At 31.3% G+C, this 25659-nt stretch overlaps 1 protein-coding gene across 1 annotated transcript in view; it reads left to right on the top strand.

Moving 5' to 3' along the window:
• The window catches only part of LOC129216357 (hemicentin-1-like), a 113436-nt gene extending 88016 nt beyond the window's left edge, over positions 1 to 25420 (top strand). The window contains exons 8-12 of the mRNA XM_054850571.1: positions 6756 to 7043; positions 9582 to 9650; positions 15825 to 15932; positions 20943 to 21038; positions 25202 to 25420. Of these exons, the coding sequence (XP_054706546.1) occupies positions 6756 to 7043; positions 9582 to 9650; positions 15825 to 15932; positions 20943 to 21038; positions 25202 to 25296 (656 nt within the window). The 3' untranslated portion in view covers positions 25297 to 25420. The remainder of the gene's footprint in view (positions 1 to 6755; positions 7044 to 9581; positions 9651 to 15824; positions 15933 to 20942; positions 21039 to 25201) is intronic.
• The last annotated feature ends 239 nt before the right edge of the window (positions 25421 to 25659 follow it).

Genomic DNA, 25659 nt, shown 5'->3' with positions numbered 1-25659 from the left:
ATATCTAAAAGCTGCTTCATAAGAATTCAAGACAAGATATACACGCACCGTTTTGTTAGTATAAATACTTCATCCATATGAATGACGACCAAAAACGTCATTCAAAAAGCAAAGGAATATACGTTTTTTTTTCTTTATCTTTTATGCAAAAAGCAATTGGACTTATGCTTACTGAAGTAGATACTTCTTTGATTTGCATATAACGCTAACGGGTTCGGAAAATGATTTCCAAGCGCTTTGCTGCAAAGTGTTGGAAAGTAAAGAACTCTTTTCTTTTCCAGTGCAGAGGGTTGAAGGCGAATTTCTCAACCTTACACAAGTCACACGGGAGGATATGGGGGCTTATCTCTGCATAGCATCCAATGGAGTTCCCCCGTCCGTAAGCAAGCGGATACTGCTTCAGGTGAATTGTAAGTTGAGATATTAAGGGTAGTTTCTGTGATGTATGGTTAATGTTATCCTTCCTATTTTCCCTTAATGGGCTATAAATTTTTTTACAAGCTTAAACAAAAATCGCATTTATGACGTTTACAAAATTATGTTTCTCTAGTTTTAGCTCTATTGTATATTTGCTCAAAAGTGTTCCTTTGTTTATGATGCCATAGACTTTTTTTATATATGAAAATGGTTTGGCAATTCTATTTTTGTTCTATACTCAATTGCTATTGTATAACATGAGAGGTTTATTTGTATGGTGAAGAATTGCTTCGGATAGCATGAATTGTATGCCCTTTGCAGTCTTGAGTTTCTTTGGTAAACTATAGTTTATATATATATATATATATCTATATATATATATATATATATATATATATATATATATATATATATATATATATATATATATATATATATATATATATATATATATATATATATATATATATATATATATATATATATATACATCATGTTTTTTAGATCAGAAATAAAATAAATTTACAAATATTTAGTCGCATTTTTAACATTCATTTGGCTTCCATTGTCTCAATGCATTAGAAATATTGCTTAAAATATGAAATTTCACGAATCTTAAACGGAAACAATTTAATGCATTATTTTTTTTTTTAATACTGAAAAGTATTTATTTCAGAAATGAATGAGAATCAAAATGATCTTGCTTTCAAGATAAGCCAAAGCAAAATCAGTTGTTTGTTCTATACCTTTGCTAAACAATAGCTTAGTAGTTGTCAATGAAAGAAATGTTCAAAATATGGGGAAGCTATTTTGAAATATATGTTCAAACCCTGCATTGTAATGTGAATCGCAGGAGAAAAAAAAATATTTTGCTGTTATAACTTTATTTCCTGTACCGTATCCTGTCAAACAAAATAGTCTACTTAATGTTCAATAAGGTAAGACTTTGTCTTACACTACGACTTAAACATAATCATTTATAATTCCATACTTTTTACTATTTATTTACGTTGGTTATGGCATTAGTTAATTTTAATGGGATCTAAATTATTGCAAAGAGAGGATCAAGATGAAATGAGTTTTTGTTTTATTCTCCATTTTCTTTATTCGTGCTTTCTTTGTCAGTTAACGGGTTTCTTTTATTTTCTGTTATGTGCGGAAATCATGCGACTTTCCCTAAAAGAAGAATAATTAACGTCAATATTATATTTCGCAGTTAATTGCTTATTTTAATTTTAATTCGTAGAATGGTGTTAAAAAGTTGATAGACAAATGCTAAATGTATGACTGTAAATTGGTAACGAAAACGCATTTACTTTATCCGATAAATATTGCTAATAATTTTTCGTATTTGTCTGTTATTTTTTCATTACTATAAAAAGGAGTATATGATAGGTACTGCATTATTTGTCTGATTTTGAACTAAATTCATACTTAATTTTTTGTTTTTTAATGTACTGCATATAATTTAGGGCGTACCTTTGACTTATATTTAACTGAAAAATGAAATTTTGTAACTTGTGATTAGTCGAAGACCAGCGTTTTTTTATTTTTTATTATTTTTTATTACGGTATTCTAACACCATCCACCTACAAACTACGATAATCATTTCGTTTGTTTCTTTTTTAAATTTAAGGCTATAATTATTAAAATAAAAAACGTGCTTCTGGGCAAAGCGGGTCGGGCAAAGCTGTTTTAGGATTTAATCATGTATTTATAAAAAATTTCTTGACACATGTGCTGACACATAGAATTTCTATTTCAATGGGATAAGTATAACTTTAAAAAGTTATTTTTAATGATGGCAATTAATTAGTACATCATTTAATCAGTTATTTATTTATGTTATATAAGCAAATATATTTTCTTTAAATTGATTAAGTATAACTTTTTTATATGTTTTTTGTTAAGTATAGTATTTTTTAATAAGGCCAGGTAGCTAGTCAACTAATTTTATCATTTATAGCTTCATATTTGATTGGTGAATGTACCAAATCCCAATTAGTTAAGCTTACCCGCTTTGGGCCCCTTGGTAGGGCAAAGCAGGTTTTCAAGTGTTTCTAATACTTGATAATACATAAATATTTGGTTTGAAACAATACAAAAATCACTTTTTATTTTGAAGTTCCAGAACCCTTCTTGGAATTAAAACCGAAATTGTTGCGGTAAAAATCCAAAAACTACGATTTTTGAGCGTTCATTGTTAACCTACCCGCTTTGGAGACCACCCCTACCCTTTTGGACAGGATCATATCCTTTAACCAATCTTTTGTTGTAATCCGTAACAGGGGACGTGCAGTCTCACCGACCGCTTGAAAGTTCCTCCCACCATCCCTGTTTTATTTTCATTTCGATTGAATGGTTTTTTCCCAATAGCTTTTCTGTTTTTGTGACCTTGAACACCTTCCTTGCTTATCAGTATCTTTTGAAGAGTACATCTAGTTCACGCTTCATTGCATTCTTTAGAAGCGGTCGGTAAGACTGTACCTCCCCTTCAGTCATGCAATTTTTTGCAGTATTTGACATGTCTCTTCACGGAGAGAGGTTCACTTGTTTTACACACGTTACGCGGAAGAGAAGCAAAATATTCTAGATGAGGTTTAGATAAGTTTGAAATGTTCACAAAAGTTACGTAATGATGTTCTATGGACAATGAGGACTGAATCATTACTGGAAATACGGCGCAAAAGGCTAATAGTTAAAGGGCTGTCAAAATTTTCCCGTAACGTGATATAATCGAATTTCTGGTATTAAAATGTTCTGCATATATTAAATAACTAAAATAAAATAAATAATCGATAAGGGATTAATTTTTATAACGATTATTATATTATTTACTGCAGCATATGATTTGTCTCGAAAAATCGAAAGGCTCTTGTTAAATTTCTTTGGAGAAGCATATTCAAAATCAAAATTCAGATTTTTTAACCGTGCTAAGAAAAGTGCGAATAACATTTAAGGGAAATTACAGGAATGTATCAAAATAAAACAATTTTTGAAGAATTTGAAAGTAGAGCGGTCTCTGAGACCTCACGTCCTCTGTTATAAACTACTTTTTCACCTCCCCTGTTACGGGTTAATAAAAACACCGGAGTTCTTATAAGGCCAACCATGGGCTGATGCTATAATCTATTTTTCTAGGGTATCAAACCACAGGATAAAAATGACGTTTCACAACGATTTTTTTTTTTTTTTTTTTGGCAACTGCGTAAATAGTTCACCGTTAAAAAAAAAAAAACTGTAAAATTTGATTTTTCGATTTGGACAGGACTTTATTTTGTAATAAATACTGCTACACATTTGCCTGTTGATAACAAACTGCTTGTTGATAAGACTTTATCATCAGCTGACTTTCTGACGACAATGCAGTAACGATCGACGGAATTTTTGTAATACTCCAAATTTATAGAAAATGAGGCATTAAAATAATCAATTAACCAACATTTTGTAGCACAAAAATTGTAAATTTGGTACATTGTTGTTTCAATCAATTATCTGCAGACAAAAGTGTATGGTAATTTTATAAAATTGGGGATAACTTTTATAAGAATGAAAAAGTTGTAAGTCGTTAGGAAAAATATTTTAAAATCATAATAACCAAAATTAAAAAATGTTATTAGTAGTACAATAACAGCAATAATAGTAGTTATCGTAGCATTTTTCTATTATTATTGTTATTATTATATTTGCTGTTGTTCTTTCTGTGGCAGTTATGTTATTAATAATCCATATTATCGCTCACTAAATATATATTTGTATTTAAGTTATTGTATATGTTAATACTTTCGAAGAAACTGGAGGTGACGGTGTTTATTTCCTTAAAGCTAGTTTTCCCTGTTTGCCAGTCACGGTTTTGGTTTAAATTATATTAAGAAATATACTCATACAATCACTACTATCTTTTAACCAAAGCAAAAATCGAAAGGGGTCGACAAAAGAAGTCTAAATATTTATCATAACAACATTACTTCCTAGTTATTTCAAAAGGAACAAAACATTGTTTTTTCTAAATAAAAAACACTTTTCATTTCTTTTTTTCTATCTTTAAAATGAATAAAACCTTCTGACGTTTTCTAATAAACTTGCGTGCAACGTAATTAATTTATTTTAAAAGAATTTGCAGTAGTGTCACATAATGTATTACTGTATTTTTTTATTCACTAATTCTTTTGCCGTTATTGATGAAATATTTGTGCAGCACGAAAGGAATGTAATTAAATTGATGTTAATGCATTCAAGTTATTTACGTGTTTTAATAGTTTTATAAGGCATCATTTTTCAGATATTTTATTAATTAATAAATTTATGTATAGCTGTTTTTAGAGAAAATTAAAATTAGGTAAATTAATTTCCTTAATGATGGCGAATTCCGCAAAAAACGGTGAGGTTTTTTCCTGATCCTTGTTCTCCAGAAAATATTATTAATAATTTTAAAGAGTTTACTTTGTCTATTATATAGCGTAAAAATTATTTTTTTTCAATTCTTATCTTACTTCATATTTTGTTAGTTGTGATGTATATAGTACAAAATCTTAACTAAGATGAGATATAAATTATTAACATGAATTGCGATCTAAAATATTTTTAAAAAAACGCGTAAATATAAATTGAATTTAAAATAAATGATGAAAAATATTGAACACATTTCGTACAATATTTCATTTAGAGAAATAAAGCTGTTGCATTTAAATAATTATTATAAGGGTCATTCTTCAAAACGGGTAACTTTAACAAAAAAAAAATTAATTAACAAATCATTTAACATTGCTTTTTAATTTCATCAAAAATATATCTATTTAAACCTGCCAACCATGTTTTAATAATAATTTTTATTTTAGTATATTTTTGGTTCTCAACATGTGAATTCTTACCGTCGTGACATGTCATACACCTTTTGTGACTGTTTATGTTGCTTAATATCTTGATCAATTGAAAGTATATTATTATTTGTTTATTATTCCTTTTACAAGTGTCTCAAATACTAATTGTTTAAGTACACTTATTTTTTTTTAATATTGTGTTTTAGTTCGTTTTTTTTTTAGGATAAGTAGTTATGTCACACGAAAAGCTCTCACCTCCCTTACCTAAACGCAAAATGCCATTCCTCATTAGCACGTGGCAGTAATGACATCAAATTTTATTTTCCATGATACAAAGGAGCCTCCTTGTTTTTTTTTCAGCCATAGATGGAGATGTGAGATTTTTGTCGAAAAACAGGAAGATAGATTTTGCTTTAAAAACTTAGTCTGATTATTCTGACTTCTCACCTCCGTGAACTTGAATTTCAGGGATGTAAATTCATGTAAAAAACGAAGTGTTAAGTTTTCATAACTTAACATATGCAGATTGTAGCAACGGAGAAAAAAAGTTTTCCAAGAAAAATGTATCTGTTAGGCCTATATTAAGGGAAAGATCCTCACCTCCGTGATAGGCATGATCAATGTCATTATTTCTGAGTCGAAAATAACTTATGGATGGGAAATAAATCAAGAATAGGAATTCTACCAAAATTATAAATTGCCAGTATATCCTCAAATTTACTATATACTTTTTTAAACATACATTTGAAACTACTAATTAAGCCGTACTTTAATTAAGAAGGCTTAATATTATATTCCCACTAATCATTAAAATAGCTGATTATTGTTTGTACAATCAACAAAATTACTAATTTGATATTAAATTGGCCTCGAGTATTGTTCCAAATTTCAAAAGGATCAGATCACAGGAAGTAGGTGAAAATTGAATTGCAAGATTTGATCAAGATTATACATATATATATATACATATATAGATATATATATATGTATATATCTATATATATATATATGTATATATAAGTGTCCCTCGTATAACACGGTTAATTCGTTCCATGTGGTATCGAAAAATTTTAAACAAGACTTTAAAAATAACATTTCTACTTATTTTTAATACTAGTTATGTATGTGCATGACAAAATTCAGTTTATAAGATGTATCGTCTTATATCGAAAATGTGTTCCATGTTATATCGAAACCAAGTTTCATAAAAACAAAGTAGAAACTTATTAGAGTTATCAACCATTAACATAACGTTTTAAACAAAGACGAAAATCCATTTTTTATACATATTACATTCGTGTTACATAAAAACCAAGAAGTATTAAATTCAAGTTTCGTACCGCGTGATATCGAAACCGTGGTATAATAATCGCAAACTTGGTACCGTGTGATATCGAAACCGTGTTGCAGAAGTGCTGTGTTATACGAGGAACTCCTGTACAAAAAATATGCAGAGATTGTGAGCTGGTAGCAGGAATTGAAAAAATATTTATAAATCCATTTTCTTTTACTTGCAGTTCAACCTAAAATTCGTGTGGCCAATCAGATGGTTAGATCTTCTATGGGGACTGAAGCTGTACTCGGATGCCATCTAGAAGCATCTCCAAGGCCACTCACCTCGTGGATACGTCATGATGACGTCGTACTCATAAATAACTACAAATACGAGTTGCACGAAATTGAAGATTCATACAAAATTCTGATGCAGCTAAAAATAAAAAATATCACAGAAGATGATTTTGGATATTATAAATGTGTCGCGAAGAATACATTTGGTGATAAAGAAGGATTTGTTCGTCTAATAGGTATGTTGCATGTTATAGTAATATTTTATATTATGAATTAATATTCTGTGCAAATCAAGAAAAATATCATTTTAGTTTTAACTGTGTCAAAAAATACTAAGTATTATTATTTATATCATTTGCATTCGCTTTAGGAAATAACCGAATAAGTAACTTATTTTTTTGGATCATTGGTTAAAGTCCCAAAGCATAAATTTGTAAATGAATTGAGCAAGTCTTATCATTGGCTTAGCGAAAGCTGAGGCAAAGACGTCATGCCATGTGGCTCAACAACGGTGAATGGTTGACATGTTTTGTGTAAAACTAGCTAAATAAACCTGATATCTTCTAATGCTTTGCTTTAAAAATACATCACGTGACTTCGAATCTTTTCTTTACGAATGAAAGTTTTCACTCCCTTCATTGTATCGCTTCTCGATAGTTAAAGTACTGAGTTACTATCACAAATGTCCATGGATCAAATTCCACCACGGACATTTCTCCCTCACCCACCCGGTCCACATCCGTACGCCACATTGGTAAAGCTTGACCACGGATAGATGGCGGAGACCTCGAAGCGAAACATCATTTATATCATTCGTAATAGGTAGAATCCGCCAGAAAGTACCGAATGGTAAGAGGCACGGTCTCTCTAACCCTATCTATTCCAAAATAATACCAAAAAACCTATTGAAAATTATACAAATGATATTTTTGTTTCAAGGTCATCCGCCTTCTTTTCGTGTCAAGCTGTACGAATATATGATGTAAACAGAGTGAATAAAAAAACGCATGTTTGAACTGTAAATAAACCAATAAAAAACTTTAATTTAAAACACTACAGAAAAGCAATCATGTTTGCGAGAGTATCATTTTTTAATTGCTTAAATATGTCTCTGATGAATTTTTCTGTGTAGCATATAAAATTATGTGATAATTAAAATACTCAAATCATACGGCATTTTTAATTGCACTAAACACATACATTTAAGTAGTTTTAAATTGAAAATGCATAAATGTTTTTTGATGTTTCATCTATTTCCGTATTCTTGCCCGATTTTAAAAATATACTAGTACTAATTTATGAAGTTTGCTAGCAAACCAAGTTTAATTTGAACTACGAAACAAAAAGCTAATGGAAAAACAAGTTTTAAGAATATGTATTTATCGTGAATTACAATCGAAAAATTAGAAAGTATCTGGAATTGATATGGTTTACCTCAACGCATGTGTCTAATGAAGCAACAAATGAAATGTATAAGGTTTGAACATAACGTTTTAATCATTAGAAGGGATTGTTTCAACTTTGGGTACACAAATTCTCAAAGAAGTTGACGAAGTTTAATGTTCGTGTTTTTAAGCACTTGGAGACATTTTTAAAATACCGGTTTTTGATAATGCTTGCTTGGGCTCAAAACGAGCTTATTTTGAAAAATATAGATGTCAATGGTTGTTACTAAGGTTATTAAATATCATTCATGTATTTTTATGTAAATTAATTGCATTATTCAGCAAACTATTATGTTTGTCGATAATAAAGTATGTATGCCGATTGTAAAATGATTTTAATATTTTACAATAGGTAAAGAAAATATATTTAATATTTCACCGATTATTTGTTAGTTACAAAATTAAAAATATAATGATAACGATGAAGAATATATGACAAAAACTAATTTGTTTCTTATATAAAAAACCACCAGTTCAACGGTAACTACATCTATTTCATCCAACTGAGATTCAAAAAATGTATCTATTTTTTTAAGTGAATGTACACGATTGCAATTTCAAAGAAAAATTTACTAAGCGGTATAATCGGATGTTCTAAAATTCTCATAGCGTCTTTCATGAAAACGAACACTTTTTTTTTTCATATTGATCCTTTCAGTAGAGTAATTAGCATTATGTTAATTGAGGCAGTGAGAAGAAAAGGGATGTAAGTGGACATTTTCAAGTTTTGAGAAATATGCGTTTAAAGACAACATCCTAGGCAGGCTTTCATTGAACTTTTTTTCTATCATGCTGTATAGCAGCAATTACCCAGAGCTACTAGTACCATCTCTTGCCCCAAGACATAGGAAAGGTTCACCTCCCATGTGTACTAGTTATCTCCAAATTTTTAATTTTTCCATTTACATCCCTTTGCTTCTTACTGTCTCAATTAATGTTCGACTAGTGAACAACTTATTTAGGTCATAATTTAATAAATAATTAAAGACAAATGTTTTAACAACTTGTTTTATTTAAAAATAACAAATAAATATTATTAAGTACGATATTTAAAATATAATTCTCAACATATTGTCACCTCAGAGCAACAGTAAGATATATAATCCCAGGAAAAACACTAAGACTATCTAACTTTTGCTCTGAAGTGACGATATCTGCTTAAAGACAGAAACGAATAACGCATTGCATATGTCACATATACATCGTTCTTGTTGTTATTAATACCGTAAAGTTATTTTTTGATAACTACTTGTGGTAGTTTCTTATCCTTAAATATTTGAATTCCTATTAATCATTTTGTTTTCACACTTTCTTCTCAATTATTTTTAGAGATACCTCCTACTACTAGTACAACACAATCTACGATCCCGTACAAGGTGTTTGTTGCAGTTCAAAGAGGTAGTATTTTTTTTTAATCTTTAATTTTTGTGACAAAAAACCAAGTTTCATAAATTTTAAAATGCTTTACGGATTCGTGAAATGTAACAGAGATGAGTTACCTAATTTTTTTTTTTTTTTTTTGAATTTTCTCTTAATAAAATGTGTTTTGGTGCTTTTGAAAATATATTTACAGCTGATATTAGGGCTTTTGTTAATGCTAAAATAATGTCATGTTACTTTTCTAATTTAACATGCACTCGATAAATCATAATTGTCAATTTTTAGTAACTATAATCAGAAATCTTAACTTGAAAATTAAAAATTTAAAAAATGTCGATGCATGAAGTTAATTTTTAACTAGAGTTTCCGCCAAGAAAAAAGCATACTGTAGAATGAAGAAAGGAAAGCGATTTGTTTTTAGAGATCCAAATGAAGTCAGAGCTATGCTAAGAGCCATAACTCATTTTTTTTTTTTTAATAGATTGAACATTAAACTTTTATCTCAAAACCTTGAAATAAAGTTATTCTAAGTAATACCTTTTTAATACATAAAAAAAAAAATCCATTTGTCGCTAAAGTGAAACAATTTTAGTACAGCTTATTTTGGACTTTGAAGTATATTTTGGTGGGGGTAACGAGTGACTAATACATGTGAGTAGAGAGAATAAAGAAATTCGAGAGAGGCACTTTAAAACTTAAAGAGCTTTTAAATTACAATAAAAATAGCTAAGCAGAATGTGCAAAAGGAGTCAATTTACTATATAAAATTAGAGTAAATGAGGAGCATTTTGATGCGATTAATTGGAATTTAAATATAAAATGCTAAGTTATGTATAAAATGCAACGTAGCATACATGGTGCAGTGAGAAGCAAACAGATGCAAGTGCCAAAATTAAAATTTTGGAACTACTCGATACAAATAATAGGGAACCTTATATCTGCTTTGGGGCAATCGATGTTACCTTTTTGATATGAAAATCAATGAAATCCTACCTAGGATCTGAACTTTAAACGCGGTTTAAAAGAAACTTTGTAAAGTTCACCCACATCCCTTTGCCTTATATAAAATTACATATTTGACGTATATAACGTTTAGTATATATAGAGAACACCTTTTTGAAACTTAAAAATCTTTAAAGCTTCGTTGGTGCCTGATATAGGACATTTTTATAAAATAACTAAGTGTAACAACGAAAGGTTCCGTGTTAAAGGTATCTTAGACATATCAGAGGAACATTTTAAATACTTACACCTTCACGTTTGTTGCAAACCAATTAACAATAGAACTCTCGCCAATGGGAAAACATTAAGTTTTAAAGGTAAGGCGACTCTGTTAGCATTCATAAGCAGAACCTGAAATTGGCAGATCATTTTAGGCACCAAATATTGAAAGATATTCTCAAGTTGTTGTAGCATGGTCGCAAATTCCTGACATCGCTTCCGATTTACTATTTCCAATATAATCTGAATTTTTGTTCTCACTACATCCATAGAATAATTTTAAAGAGTTTCACTCTAAAGACACATTAGTCTTAAGTAGAAAGGGAGAGTAATAAAGACTTGCATCTGAAAGTACAAAGGTGGAACATTTCAAACAATGGTCAAGCAGCAACAATACAGTTGAATGTACTTGTTCTCCTTTTAAAGGCATGTATGACTGATACGGTTTCTTGAAGTGGCACTGTGTTATTCAGCAAAGATATCTCTTGGCTTATTGATCTGTTCTGACAAGAATACGATCCTTTGTCTTTCTCCAAATGCAGAGTTCCAAAATTGCAAGGAACGTGGTCAAAAGACCACATGGATTTGTCATAAAACTATCGAACGACTAGTTCTGATAAACAATGCAGATTGATCATTATAAGAGTTTTCTGACCACAACACAATTCAATGGAGTTGGAATTCAAACAGTCCCCCAGATTGCATTGACACTAAACATAGAACCATTGATCATCTTAGGAAGAGGAAAAGAAAATAACTTTTGTGGATGCCAAACGGAACAGTATTGCTACACACCAATGCTACTTAGCAGTACCATTACAATGTTCGACAATACTACTTCTGTACTTACAGTCGAAATTCAAGACCAGTTGCAATACTTCTTGTTTGCTAATTGACAGTAAGATAAAATATTTATGGTTGACGAGGAATTCCGGCATCTCAGAGCTCTTTAATATGGTTGTGAAATATTTTCAGCGAATAAGAACAAGGGGCTATGCAAATCAAGTCACAGTTTCTGCGATTTACCATTCTTTCGTTAGATTATTGACGCAAAAAAAGAAAGCATTTAGCTAGCTGATTTTCGTTAATCGCGTGGCGAGATTTTAAATTTCCGTCAAGATTTAATTTCCATTAAGTAGGAATTACTGTTTTTGGTCGATTGTCGATGCAGAAAAAATTCAAAAGATTATTGACTGAAATTTAGTGTTTAAAGCAAAATCGCAACTATGTTGGTCAGGAGTCGGTCAATTTCCCTCCTTGTCTAAATTTCTGCCAAAGCTGCAGATTCAGAGTCGGAGTCCGCCTTTTTTTATAATGCAGATGTCGGCGGATACGGAATTATGATGCAGTAAAAGAAATCGCAGTAGGGAGTTTGTCATTATTTTTTCATTGAATCCACAGCAATGGTATAAACATTTGCGCTTTTAATTCATTTTATTTTGATTTTCAGTCACATTTATGTCACTCTCGCGTCAATAATAAATCTATGGAATATTGTGAGCAAAAAAGAAAGGTGCAGAATCGTTGTCGTAGAATCGGATTTTTAATTTTTCATGAAGTTTACCTGTTCCGTGTAGAAAACACTTTAGGAAATCACCTTAATAGTTCATTATTCTTGCAATATATCCAAAAAATCTGTTTTTGCAATTTAATTAAATATTTAATTTGTTTTTCAGTTATTTCATTTTTATTTATTTTATTTATTTATTTTTATTTATTTTTTATTTTTTTTTAATCCGAACATTGCTTCGGTCACTCGTCTGGTCAGTGTTCATTCTATATAAGCTACCAGTTTGTTGTGCTCTCTTACCTCCCTTTAAGAGGTTTTCCACCTCCAACTCAGTCACTTCCAATTCCGGGCTGATGAGTGATTCCGGGCACGAAACTGTAGTCCTCGGATCGAATGACTGAGCTTACGGTGTATTTTATTTATTTCATTTTTAGTTTAAATTTCAAAAAATAAACAAATAACGGACCATTTCAGAAAAAATCAGACATTTTGTACCAAACGTGATAACTCTATGTTTCGCGTCAAAAGGAATATTAAAAAAATATATGCAAGCACAGACGTTTTCCTAATTAAACACACATGCATGTATTACACATACATGCTTATTGCTAGTTTCGAAACCAAATATAGACCTACAACATGCGGAACAAATTGTCCACTTTTTGTGGAATGGCACAAAATTATTCTGCATCCTGTGGAAGAAATTATAAACTTTGTATCTAAATATAACTATATTTTTTGAATATTTTAAAAAATAGAATAAAATAATTGACCAAACAATTAACTTTTATGTAATACAAGCGTGCAGTGCTCTTTGTTTTCATTTTTGAAAGGATTCTGCATTGCTGCAAAACGTTATCGTTAGCTATCGTTGTAATTTTTAGCCTACTTTCCCAGTAAAAGTCAGAAAAAGAAGAAAAAAGCATGAAAGAAGGCTTAATGCATCTTAAAAATATCGCAAAAAACAAAAAAAAAGAGTCAAATAAATAAAATAATTGAATAAATATCGAAAAATTAAAAATTGGAAAGTATGGTATTGAGATGGGGAAAAATGTCTGTCGGTCTGTCTGTCTGTCCCACCCTAATAACTTTTGAATGAATAGTCCGATTCGAACAAACTTTTTTTTTGGTTCGAAAGTTTTCGGCGAGGACATCTCATTCCCATATTTCACTTTTTGATTTGAACTATTTTTTGTTCAATTTTGAACAGTTCAAAAAAACTTAACATTAGCACCTACGGGGAAATTGAAGGCAATTCTGAACCATGAGGCGAATTTGCTTCAAACAAACTTTGTAGGAAAAAGCGTTTGATGAAAAACTTGTATATAAAATATCTTTTTGATTTGAACAATTTTCCGTTCAATTTTGAACAGTTCAAATCCCTTAACATTAGCGCATACGGGAAAACTGAAAGTCAATGTAGATTCCGTACTTGAAGGCGGATTTACTTCGAACAAATTTTGTTGGAAATAGCTCTTGACGCCAAACTCCAGACTTCGACTCTGAGAATTTAGCGGCACTTGACCCGGACTCCGACTCCTGTACCCGACAATTAATCGGACTCCGACTCCCCGACTCAGACTTCGTAGCTTTGCCAAAAATTTATACTCAGATTACAAAAAACTGACTTCGATTATTGGATATTCGACTCCAACTCTTTTACCCCAAAATGAGATTGACTCCGACTCCGCAGCTATGGTTTTGACTGTGAAATAATTATTGTTGATGTGACTTGTTTTTATTTTTACGCTAAGGTTTTAATTTAGGTATTCAGTTTTCGGCGAATAAACTCGAAGTCATTTATGTTTCTACATAAAGATATGCGCAGATGGTTTTTTTTTTTTTTTTTTTTTGACAATGAAAATTATTTCTTTAAGTTGACATTTTATTGTTTTTATTTATTTTGGTAAGTGCATTAATTCATTTAAAAAATTGTTTTTGGCAACAGGGGAAAAAGAAACGATTTTTTTTTTTTTTTTTGATATGATAAATTTATTTTAATGAGCTTATTAATTTTAATTAATATTTTTTCGTTTTGAAAGCCGTTAAAGATTTTTTTAATGGAAAAAAGTGTATTAGCTGCTTTGTTTAAAAGTTGCTGCATTTTTTTTACGCATCTAATTTTTTTAGATGAGTGAGGAATATTTTATTCCTAGTAATCAGCTTTTAGTGTTTTAAAAATATGTTTTAAAAGTTTGCAATTTTAGCAATTTTTGAGAATATTCATCAGGTACTAGAAAGTAGTATGGGTATACGGGAAAGTAGGCTCGTCTAGTTCTAGACAGAACTTCTTGTTTCAATCTAAATCTGAAATTGAAAATATTAAAAAACTTGAAATTATTCAATCGCGTGTACTTATTTTTTTTTTGGAACGTGTTCTGTCACCAGCTAGTATATAACACTCAGTTATAAGCTTCTTCGTCCTTCAAAAACTTAATCATTGTAAACAAATCTAAATGCTTTGTTGCGGCTTTGCTTGCAATACTATTCCGCCATCCTTCTACTGATGATGTGATAAAAATTGACATGCTAAAATAACTTTTATGCTGAAAAATTCTTCCCTTTCTTTTGGTAAAGAAAAAAATAAATTTCGGGCGTTTTCAGAGGGAAATTAAGAGCGAAGAAATCCATTGTTCAGGCAGAGTACTACAGTGCAGAAAATAAAGTTGTGGCGCAAAGTAATGGTAAACGTTTGTGAAACTGGTTTCACACTCCTGTCTTAATTTTCTAGTGTGTCCTACCATTTGGAAACATGCGGAGAGCATGTTTATTATATTCTACGAGAGCGCAACTTTTATAAATACTTTTAAATCGGCATAGCTCAACATAAATCAATACATTATGCGCTTGCGGATGACAGAAGAAAAATGTGCCATAACATTTTAGGCGGAAGGTGGAAAATTAAAATCGACGACTATTCAAATCCCTACTAGGTTTAGTACAGCTCTGGTGCAACGTCGTTCGAGGAAGGACGCAGTCACGTGGTCTCCTCTAACTTTCCCCCGCGAAGATTCCTGCATCAACAACCACACCCACTTGCCGTATCTATGTTTTAATGATCAAAGGGCAAACCGGATATTGTAAACAGACTAGTGCAATCCTTTGTTACTTTTTGGCAGTTAAAATTGAAAAGGTGAAACGGGAAGCCACTATTTTTAACTCACCTAGAATCTAAGCCACATCCCCTAGTTTTATGTTCTGTATGAAATATACTTTCATTCAGATTGATCAAACATAAAAGAAATTTAGCCCGACTTTAGCAAAACAAGGAAAAACGTGACAATTTTGAGTGGAAATCCAAAATCCGAAAGATCACGGTCCAGAGCATTTCGGATTTGGGGTCCCATACTTTATTATCATATTGTATACCGATCTACTGTAGCATCTCCATCGCACAGATGATTTTTCCAGAGTCATTTTAAAATACAATTCAGTATTAAAGTTTGGTTTTGTATTTTTAGTTGTAACAGAAAGCCAACCAGTTCAAGAATGGACAACCTTCCAAAAGAAAGAATTTGGTGCTCCAACAACGAATTCTCTAAGAGATGTCTCACATGTAGTTTCATCAGGTGAATTATTTATGCTGTTCTAAGAAATGTTTAATGTAAAAGTCTTAGTTTTTGTGGATAAAATGAATGTTATCTGCATAAAACGAAATTGCTATTTTCAGGCATATAACTTTTTTTTCTGCGGATTTGTTGTTCCTCGCGTTTTTATTTCTTATTCAGATGTTTTCCATCTTTTAATTTCATTTTCTTTACATATTTCTGATTGCTTGATGGAGTGTGTCTATTTCTGAAATTGATTATTCTATTTCTTATGTGAAGTGATTAAAAATATTAATTTTAATTAATACACTAATTGAGACAGAAATTATGTGATGAGCATATGTGGATGGGAGACATCCTCGTCGCAGTTCACATTATTTTGTCTGTTATCTCACATGTATTTATTAAATCAACATTTTCTAGTTTCTGTTGTGCATGGAAGAAAATCACAAAACATTGTCTTTATTATTTTTTTCCTTTGCAAGACAGATGACAGTAGCCACTGTAGCTTTATTTACCCTTCCACTAAAATAAAAGTTTAGATCTGATTATGATTTCAAAGTTTATCAGAGTTCAAAAATACTTCCACAGTTTTAATGGCTATAAGAACAAACAAAGTAGAAAATATGCCCCATGTGCAATATTTTATTTCTTGTCTCTCCTTTAGTTAAAAATGTAAAAAAAAAAAATGTTGCTCTTTTTACTACTAAACCACTTACTTTTTTTTTGGATGAATGTTTGTCTTTGCATAAAATCTGCATTTATGCATGCTGTAATACCTTAAAAGTAAATAGGAAACGCTTATCCAGTTTACCCTAAACAAATATGTCAAATAAAATTAATTAACCACAAATATCATTAACAAATTATATTACGATAATTCAAGTTTTCAAAAACCGGAAAAATTGCTCTCAAGCGGAAAATAGTGGATTAGACTCATGAAACATCCATGAAATAATATAATTCTTGACCGCAACCAGAAAAAAAATATCTTTGGTTGTGACACCATGTGTGAGACCAGAGAAACAAGGACGAAATTGGCCCATGGACGGAATACGGCTACTTAATCCTACTAATTACATTGAGAGGTTTATAACGTATACTGTGTCAGTTTTAATTGTACAGTAATAGTTTAATTAGAAAACTATTTTTCTCTAAATACTTAGCTCTGGTCACTTTTAAATTTTAAAATATCGCAATAAGTTCTGATAACTGGATAGACACGAAAGGAAATCTTAGAAGACGGCATCGAATGTAAAATGCAATGCTTGTAATTGATGAGTGAAGTGCCCCGGAAGTATTACGGAAAAATAAAGTAGCAATATATATTTATCTGCAATAGATATCGAGTTTTCTTGTCCCATGTGGCAGAGATTTATAAACTGCCATTTTGCTAAATGATATTAAACTTCAGTCAAATATTCTGGCACTGTATAAATACGTTGCGTTTCACATTATTTTAAATAATTACTTTAAATAATTGCGACGTACAGTCGAGTCCTGACTTATGCGAGAGATGTGTTTCAGGACCCCTCGCGTAAGTTGAAATTTCACGGTGTAAAAAAGAGTATGTACACAGTTTCTTGAAAAACATAAACTATTGTTTTAGACACTTGTAAACACCCTTCAGACTGCCTTAATACATTCCTTAAGTATGTGTCATTGTTTTCCACATATAGAACTGAATGTATACTGCATTAAAATAAAAAAACTACGTTATTCATTATAAATAATGTTATGATGCACAAAATTAATGATAGATGGGAGAGTGAGACAAAGTGCAATACTGTATGTACAGAATTGCAACACTATTTTACCCTGCTCTACAGTAGATAAATATAATAACTACTATAACTAAGAAACTGAAGATGATGGTGGATGCTGTGAAGCTCGACCGGTAGATATCAATGTTGTACTCCAAACAGTGGCGGATCCTCAGAGCGGGGGGAGCGGGGCGATCGCCCCCTAAAAGGTTTGTGAATTCGAAAAATTTCCAAGCTATCAAATTCCCCACCTCCTTTAACACATCACAAAAAATCGCCTACAACTGTATTTTTACAATTTTAAGCCAAAAACTTTCCAGGGGAGAGTCCCTGAACCCCTCTCTTCAGTGTCATCCAACATCGTACAATGTATTGAATTTTTGGAGATTCAATTTCGAAAAAATCGCCCGAATCGAAAATGTCGTTAAAGAGGGCGTTTAATGTCGTTTTTAGAACTTCAATTTTGAAAAAAATCCGGAGGATCGCCCCTGATCCCGAGCTTATCCCCTAGCATCAATAAAGATCCACTAAGATTGCGTTTATGAAGTTTCAATATAGAAAAGTTGAGGAATAGCTCCTGGACCCATCTCTTCCCTTAACACTACCAAAGACTGCCATCCATTGGATTTTAAGGCTCCAATTTTGAACAATTTCCGATATGGAAAGTTCCGATCTTCTTTCGTACCCCTATATCATTAAAGGTGGCTTATAACTGCGTAATAAGGACTTCAGTTTCGAAACATTTCAGCCCCCCATGTCCTTCTTTCCACGTATTTTAACTTCTACACCAAAACATTTCTTGGGGAAAATTCTGAACCCCATGTCTTCTGCTATGTTATCAAAGGTGGACAACAATTGCGTTTTTAGGACTTCAATTCCGAATTTTTTTTCCGGGGGAAACCACCGAACTCCCTGGTTTTTAGGATAACTATAGATATCTAAAATATCATTTATGAAGCTCTAATATCAAAAAAACGACTGGGGCCAATTTCTGCATCTCATCCTCTCCCTTCAAGCCATCAAAGATAGCAAACAATTATGTTTTCGAAAATATACCCTTAAATTTCAAAACGTTTCCGAAGAGTTACCTCCAAGCCTCCCTTTCTCCTACTAACTACCAAAGAGTCTAAACATGTGTTCCTAACAAAAGATTTCGTGGGGGGGGGGATCCCGCAAACACTCTAACCTACGCGCGAATATTAAACAGCTCAATCAGCAGACTACTCCATAACTATCCTCAAATTTGATTTATAAAAATTTTTGTATTTCATTATGTTCGGTACGAAATCTTGATGCTGCAATCTTTGTTTATAAGGAAAAAATTACAATTGAAGACCTAAATGGCTACTGAAAGTGCTTCACGAGTCCTCAAACGAATCAAAAATTGAAGGGTTTAATTTGGATAACAGATCCAAAATGTTAGTAGACATTCTTTTTTTTCTTTTTTTTAATTCTTGGTACTCGAAACATTTGTAACTTTCATTCAAAATCTTTGAATGCTATAAACATTATTGAAAAAAAATAATAATAACGCATCATGTTCAGCTCTTATTTATTTATTTTTCCATTTTCCTTTGCCCCCCTCTCCCAACAGGATCGTCTGGATCCGCCACTGCCTCAGTATCGAGGACCCTCACTTTTTCTTTAATTTAAGAAATTTTCTCTCCCCTAGCTAAGCTGAAAAAGCACGCTTGGATGCTACTGTGTTAAATCAACTTTCACATTTAGAATGGGAAACACGAGCTGGTTATTTGTATACACTAACAAAGTGACGATATGAATAGTTTTGGGAGTTCCGCACTTCAGTGATGCTAAAGGGATGAAGTCTATTCACGAAACCAGTATTTAATAGCCAGAATCGAAGACAATACTTACGCCCAACGATTCCTCAACGGAAAATTTCGTGTTGCGGCGAGGAATTCCCGTTAATTTTAAAATTCTTTACTCGTGAAAAACTCGCGTTATAGCTGTTTCGCGTAGATCGAATCGCGTTGTAGCGCGAGTCGACTTTACTTTGAACTGAGAAGAACATAGTCCACCATGAACAAAAATAAAACTCGCTGGGCCATCAAACAAAAAACAGGTGATCAACAGAGGACGAACCCCTCCACAAACATTTTGATTTGGTCACTGGATTATCTTAAACTTGTTTTTCCTTTTTCTTTTTTAAGTTTTTACTATTCCATGAATAGCTCTACTCTCTGTTGTCTAAAAAGTAAAATACGATATCTTTCGTCTAGTTATCTGTCGACATCTTACCCCGGGTAACCGTGCAGCTTTGTTTTGAAAAAAATGAACATATGCACCAGAAGTTTGGAAATCACTTTCCGCATTGTAGATTAAATGTGTGTAAAAATGCCTACATACGGATATTGTTATGATTATTAACAATCTTGTTTAAAAGCTTGCGTAAATTTGTGTCCTTACATCTTATTGTTTTTAGATGATTCTAAATGTTCTAGTTTCTTTAAAAAAAAAAAAAAAAAAAAAAAAAACAGGTGAGAATTTAAACTAAGTTTATTTAAGTAATATATATTCGGAAATGTTCCTTTTTTTGTGAGTATTTTTTATTTTGCATTTCAATTTTGAAATGTTTCAATGACTTGGGAGGAAAGGATCAATTTAATATTTTAAATTTCAAGTCATTCAACAGAAAGTTTCCTTTTACTTACATATTTAATGCAAGTTTCGTAATGCTATTGGAAAAAACCGAAGAGAGACGTTGGAAAGTTTAAAAAGGCTTTTTGGAAGAACATTATGATTTCTTCACGTTTAAACTAGTAAGTTAGAGAAACGCGTTGAAAAAACGCGATTTAATTATCAAATAGTTCATTTGTTTCTTCTAACTGCTGAAATAAGAGATTAATTTAGAAATGCAACTTAAAAAAAATCAATGAAGGACCTTTAAAAAAACCGACATTTTGTTTTTCATCTTTAAAGCTTAGTTTTGTTTGACAATTATTTAGAGAAGATATCTCAGTTTTTCTAATGATTTTATTTTTCGATTAATTGACACTATATCTTTTTAAAAAAAGGAAACTTTTTTTCTCATTTGTTCAAGAAGTTTAAACAATTGAATATCGTTTTAACCTAGTCATGAGTTTGTTACATTAATCTTTAACTACGCTCTTTTGACAGGTTTTACAGTAATTGTTAAAAGTAGTTAGTTTGTATGTGTAGCACAATCATACAAAATTACTGTATTTTTTTAACTGATGATAGTTTTTTCCTTTTGTAATAATCTAATTAACCATTCTTCATTTTATAGAGAAACAACTCTTACCAGGGAAAGTGCAGAGTCGAATGGAAGACGAGAAACAGCAGAAGAGAACAACAAATACCAGTCCTCATTCAAACAAATCAAGTAATACAATTTATTTAAAATAAATTTGAATGTAGTGTAATCATTCCTTTACTACTATGATTGATTTTATCTCACAATCAGTAAAATGTTAAGCTATAGTTAAACCTGAAAAGAGCACCCACCAACAAGGCGAACGGTTGCTGGTCTTTATTCGGTTTTAGATGCTTACCTCATCATTTCAGGAATTATAATGGGGCTTTTTACTGTGTAAAAAAAAAAAAGAAATCCGAAATGTCACAAATTATTTCCGTGCAAAGTTTCGGGATTTCACCCACTTCTACTTGAGGGAAACCAGCGAAATCATAGTTTCCTAGGAGAATCAAATCTTTTTGCAAACTTTTCCTGTATTGCTTCCAGTTGCATGAATGCAGATATCTCTCTGCTGTGAAAACTTTTTTTTTAGCTAAACAGTGTCAAAATATAATATTTCTTTAAAACGTTATTCTTTCTGCTCAATTACTGCCCGTCCAGTATGACTGAGCCAAAAACGAGGGTAAACTGCAGCAGACTGTAGCTTTGCAAGAATTGATAATAAAAAAATGTTAGGTATTTGCTTGCAATTCTGCTTTAGCTTTGTCTACATTTGTTAAGTGCTTTACTGCCGAGTTAAGCACAAAAGTCGTATCTGCTCTTTTTATCAAAATTGAGTTACGGTCACCAGGTGGTTCTTTTTCTGACATTTCACCTAAATGCAATGCCTTATGGTCATTTGTCAATGGGAAGTATTTCTTAAAAAAATCTGAAAAAGCTGAATCTGAATCAAATGCATAAAGGCTTAAAACATTAATCGGCAACTTCTCATTTTTAATATAGCTGAAGAAACGACTTTTGCATTTAGCACGGCTGCTTAGCAGCTTTCCTGAAAAATCAGTATGGTGCCAAGCTCTTACTATAAACATCTGTTATTTGTCTTGGAAGTTTCCAGGTTTACTCCAAACACGTGACCGGCGTCTGCAGGGAGCATTTCTGAATTCTTCAGGGCGATTTCAGGTTAATTGAGAAAGGTTACTGGCCGAAAGCGGCACATTTGCCTGCTTTTTGCCAGATTTGTTGCTGGCCGAATTTAACCCATAACAGGGGAGGTGAAAAAGTAGGACATAACAGGGGACGTGAGGTCTCAGAGACCGCTCTACTTTTAGATTTTTAAACATCGTGTAATTAAGATACATTCCTGCAACTTCTCGTAAGTGCTCTTTGTACTTTTATTAGCACAGAAAAAAAATATTTTTGAATTCTGAATTAAAATATAACTTTTCCGAGGAAATTTTAGTAGAGCCTTAAGTTTTTTCAAAAAAATTCATATTATTCGGTAAATAATTTACTACTCATTATAAAATTAATCTATTATTTAGTAATGATTTTGTTTTAAGTGTTTAATACATACGGAACATTTTAATACCAGAAAATTGATTATATCACATTGCAAGAAAATTTTTGCAGTCCTTTAACTATAAGTATTTTGCGTCGTATTTCCAGGAATAATTCTGTCCAAATTGTCCCCAAAACATCATTGCGTATTTTTTTGTGAACATACCAAACATCTCTCAACTTCAACTAGAATAGTTTGCATTTCTTCTGCATAACGCGGGTAAGATAAAAGAACCCCTATTTAAACGGTTCGCTATGTCTACTTCTGCCAAAAAGTGTAACGCTGAAGGTGAGGTGCGGTCTTACAGACCGCTTCTAAAGAATGCAATGAAATTTAAACCAGATGCACTCGCCAAAAGATGCTGGTAAGCAAAAGGGGTGTCCAAGGTCACAAAACAAAAAGTTATAGGGAAAAACCATTCAATCGAACTGAAAATAAAATAGGGGTGATAGGATGAACTTTTGAGCAGTCTGTGAGACCGCATCTCACCTGTTACGGGTTAAGCACATTAGTTACTCATTATTTTCTAGTAATGTCTCTGAATTTTTTTTGGGGTGTTGAAAACTTATTAAGAATAGTGGTAAATACGCTGATAATAATATGTAATGCTCCTTATGTTTTCTGACACCCGGACAGACCATTTCCTTCAGTTTCAAACGGCCATTATTTGAATTTCCTTTTTCTTACATACTACATTGCTGCTTTCATCCCTGTTGATGCAATAAAACAGACGTTAAAAATAATCTGTAGTTATGATTTTTTTGATTTAACCCAATTGTTTTTTTTAAAACAGGGATATTTTATAATTTTTCACATGTTTTGTGTATGAAATTGTAGACTAAATACATATTTAGAAATAACTATTTTTATGTGAAGACATTAGATTCTTAATTAATAGGAAAAACACTCCATGTGGCTCAATATTTTCATTTTAAATTTCTTACATTATTTTTTTTGTTAAGTGTTTTTATTACTGTATGTGGCGTAGTGATATGAATCGCTGTAAACATCTGGTAGCGGATTCTTTTAGCCCTTCTCTGCGTCTTAGTTAGTTTTTCCGCTCCTCTAATTGCGTACAAACGACCGAGATGATATCGGCATGTTTAACTCCATGCATTGTCAAATCAAAAATATTTTTACCTAGATTTTCAAATACCAAGTATATATATATATATATATATATATATATATATATATATATATATATATATATATATATATATATATATATATATATATATATATATATTTAGTTATTTATTTATTTATTTATTTATTTGCCACGCTGACTTCTGTTACAATTGGCTACGCTACCTGGCGACAATCCGACAAAATACGTTGCGATGGCGATGAATGCTAACAATTCAAATCAAATTGTTATTTGGTTAATATCAAAATTTAAATTTAAAAATTAACTATCTGTGTTGACCGCCATTACTTTCTAATACCTTCGACAGATGGCAGTAGCAACTGTACCAATATTTTCTTTCCTTTGTTCCCTCTGTTTGGGATCACTTTCGCTCTATATTAAAAGCAAGAAAGCGACTGGCTTTAGTATTGAGGGAACGTTACTTCAATGCAGCTTCTCCATGATTTGGTTGGTAAAGTTCTGACTTTTCGAAGCATTTCAATGTTGCTGCCACAGGGTATCATACTTAATAAGGATAAATATCATAAGACAAATAGCAAACAGTGTGTTTGTTTCCCTGTTTTACTAGCAGTAAACTTATCCTTGATTACCTAAACAACTTTATGTGAATAACAACTTGAACAGCATGAACTAAGCAATGAGTTTTCTCTTGCGATTCCAAAAATGATGCTATGATTTAAAAGAATCACCAAAAATTTGTTCTTCTTTTCTTTTTTCATTATAGACTCCCCTCCTCTCCCTTCGAAACCACATACATATATCAAGAACCAGTGGTTCACCACAAAAACTGGAAACTTTTGTAACTACACTCATGTGATTTTTGGGTATCATTCTTTCCATGGTTAACACTGAATGTTTCAATCTTCTTTTCTTTTCTTTTTGTTTTCAGCTCCGTGGTGGTGATTAAAAACCAAAGTGATTTTAAGATAAATAAATACCTTTGTGCTGAACAGTAAAGTAAGACAAAACAACGTTAGAAGAAGCACAAATTTGTAAATTACAGCATAATTTGTGCTTCTTCTAACGTTGTTTTGTCTTACTTCAAAGGGATTTTGCTCAAAAACCTAAAAGAATTTCTTTGAATTTCGTTTAAAAACTTCCACTCTAAAAGGTTGAAATATCTAAGCGACTATTCTTATTTACACACTGATTTGGATAATGATGTATACACTGAAATTTAACTTGAACTTTAAACTTAATTCAATGTCTTCTGGAAGCACATATCATTCACTTCAAAAATTGATACAATCCAATTACTTTACTGTAATATAATCTGAGATAATATTTAAGAGTATTAGAAATCATTATTGTCATTATTATTGTTCATTTTATTTAATTTAATGTTGATATTAATAGTCGTAGAATGTTTTTGTTTTTATTTTATTTCAATTTTTAGAAGAAAGACCATTTCCATAAATGTGTTATGAAATGCAAATATTGCTTTAACAATTTCAATTATTAATTGAAAAAGTATGGGTAAATTATACTACTACCACAATCAATTTTTTTAAAAAAATTAAGTAAAAAGGTTTTTTTTTTTTGCAATTTTTTCTTTATCTTCTATGGTAAATGTGTTAGGACTATGCATTTTTTTTTAAATAGTACAACTTTTAAGTCAGTAAATTATTTTTCTTCCTCTTCTAGGTTCACAAGCAACAAGAAACCATATCTTACCCGTACCTGGATTACTGTTCGCCATTTTACTGACCGTGGTTTATCAAAATATGCTGCGTATGTAAATATATTTATACTTGCGCCATAAACAGACACTTCTCAGCAATGGTGAAAACTTGATTGTAATAAATATGTGTACACCGGATATCAAGAAAATATTCCAATGACTCAAAGATTGTGAGGAGAAGCAGTCCAGAAACCAGCAAATAAGAAGAAACGCACTGACATCTTCTCGTTTCAGCGTTATTTCCTTTATCCATAATCAATAGACAATAAGTTCCTTTTCTCAAACGTACTTTTGCTTCACTTGTATATATAATTAATTTTGAAAGACTCATAAACAGCTATCAAAATTGTATATTGCTTTCTGAAGGTGTTTCTTAAATATTCTACAAATTATGGCTTTAAGCTATCGATAAAAAACTGAT

This window comes from Uloborus diversus, chromosome 2 (assembly GCF_026930045.1).
Source record: "Uloborus diversus isolate 005 chromosome 2, Udiv.v.3.1, whole genome shotgun sequence".
In the NCBI taxonomy this organism is placed as follows: Eukaryota; Metazoa; Arthropoda; class Arachnida; order Araneae; family Uloboridae; genus Uloborus; species Uloborus diversus.
This window is presented reverse-complemented; position numbering and strand designations above follow the sequence as displayed.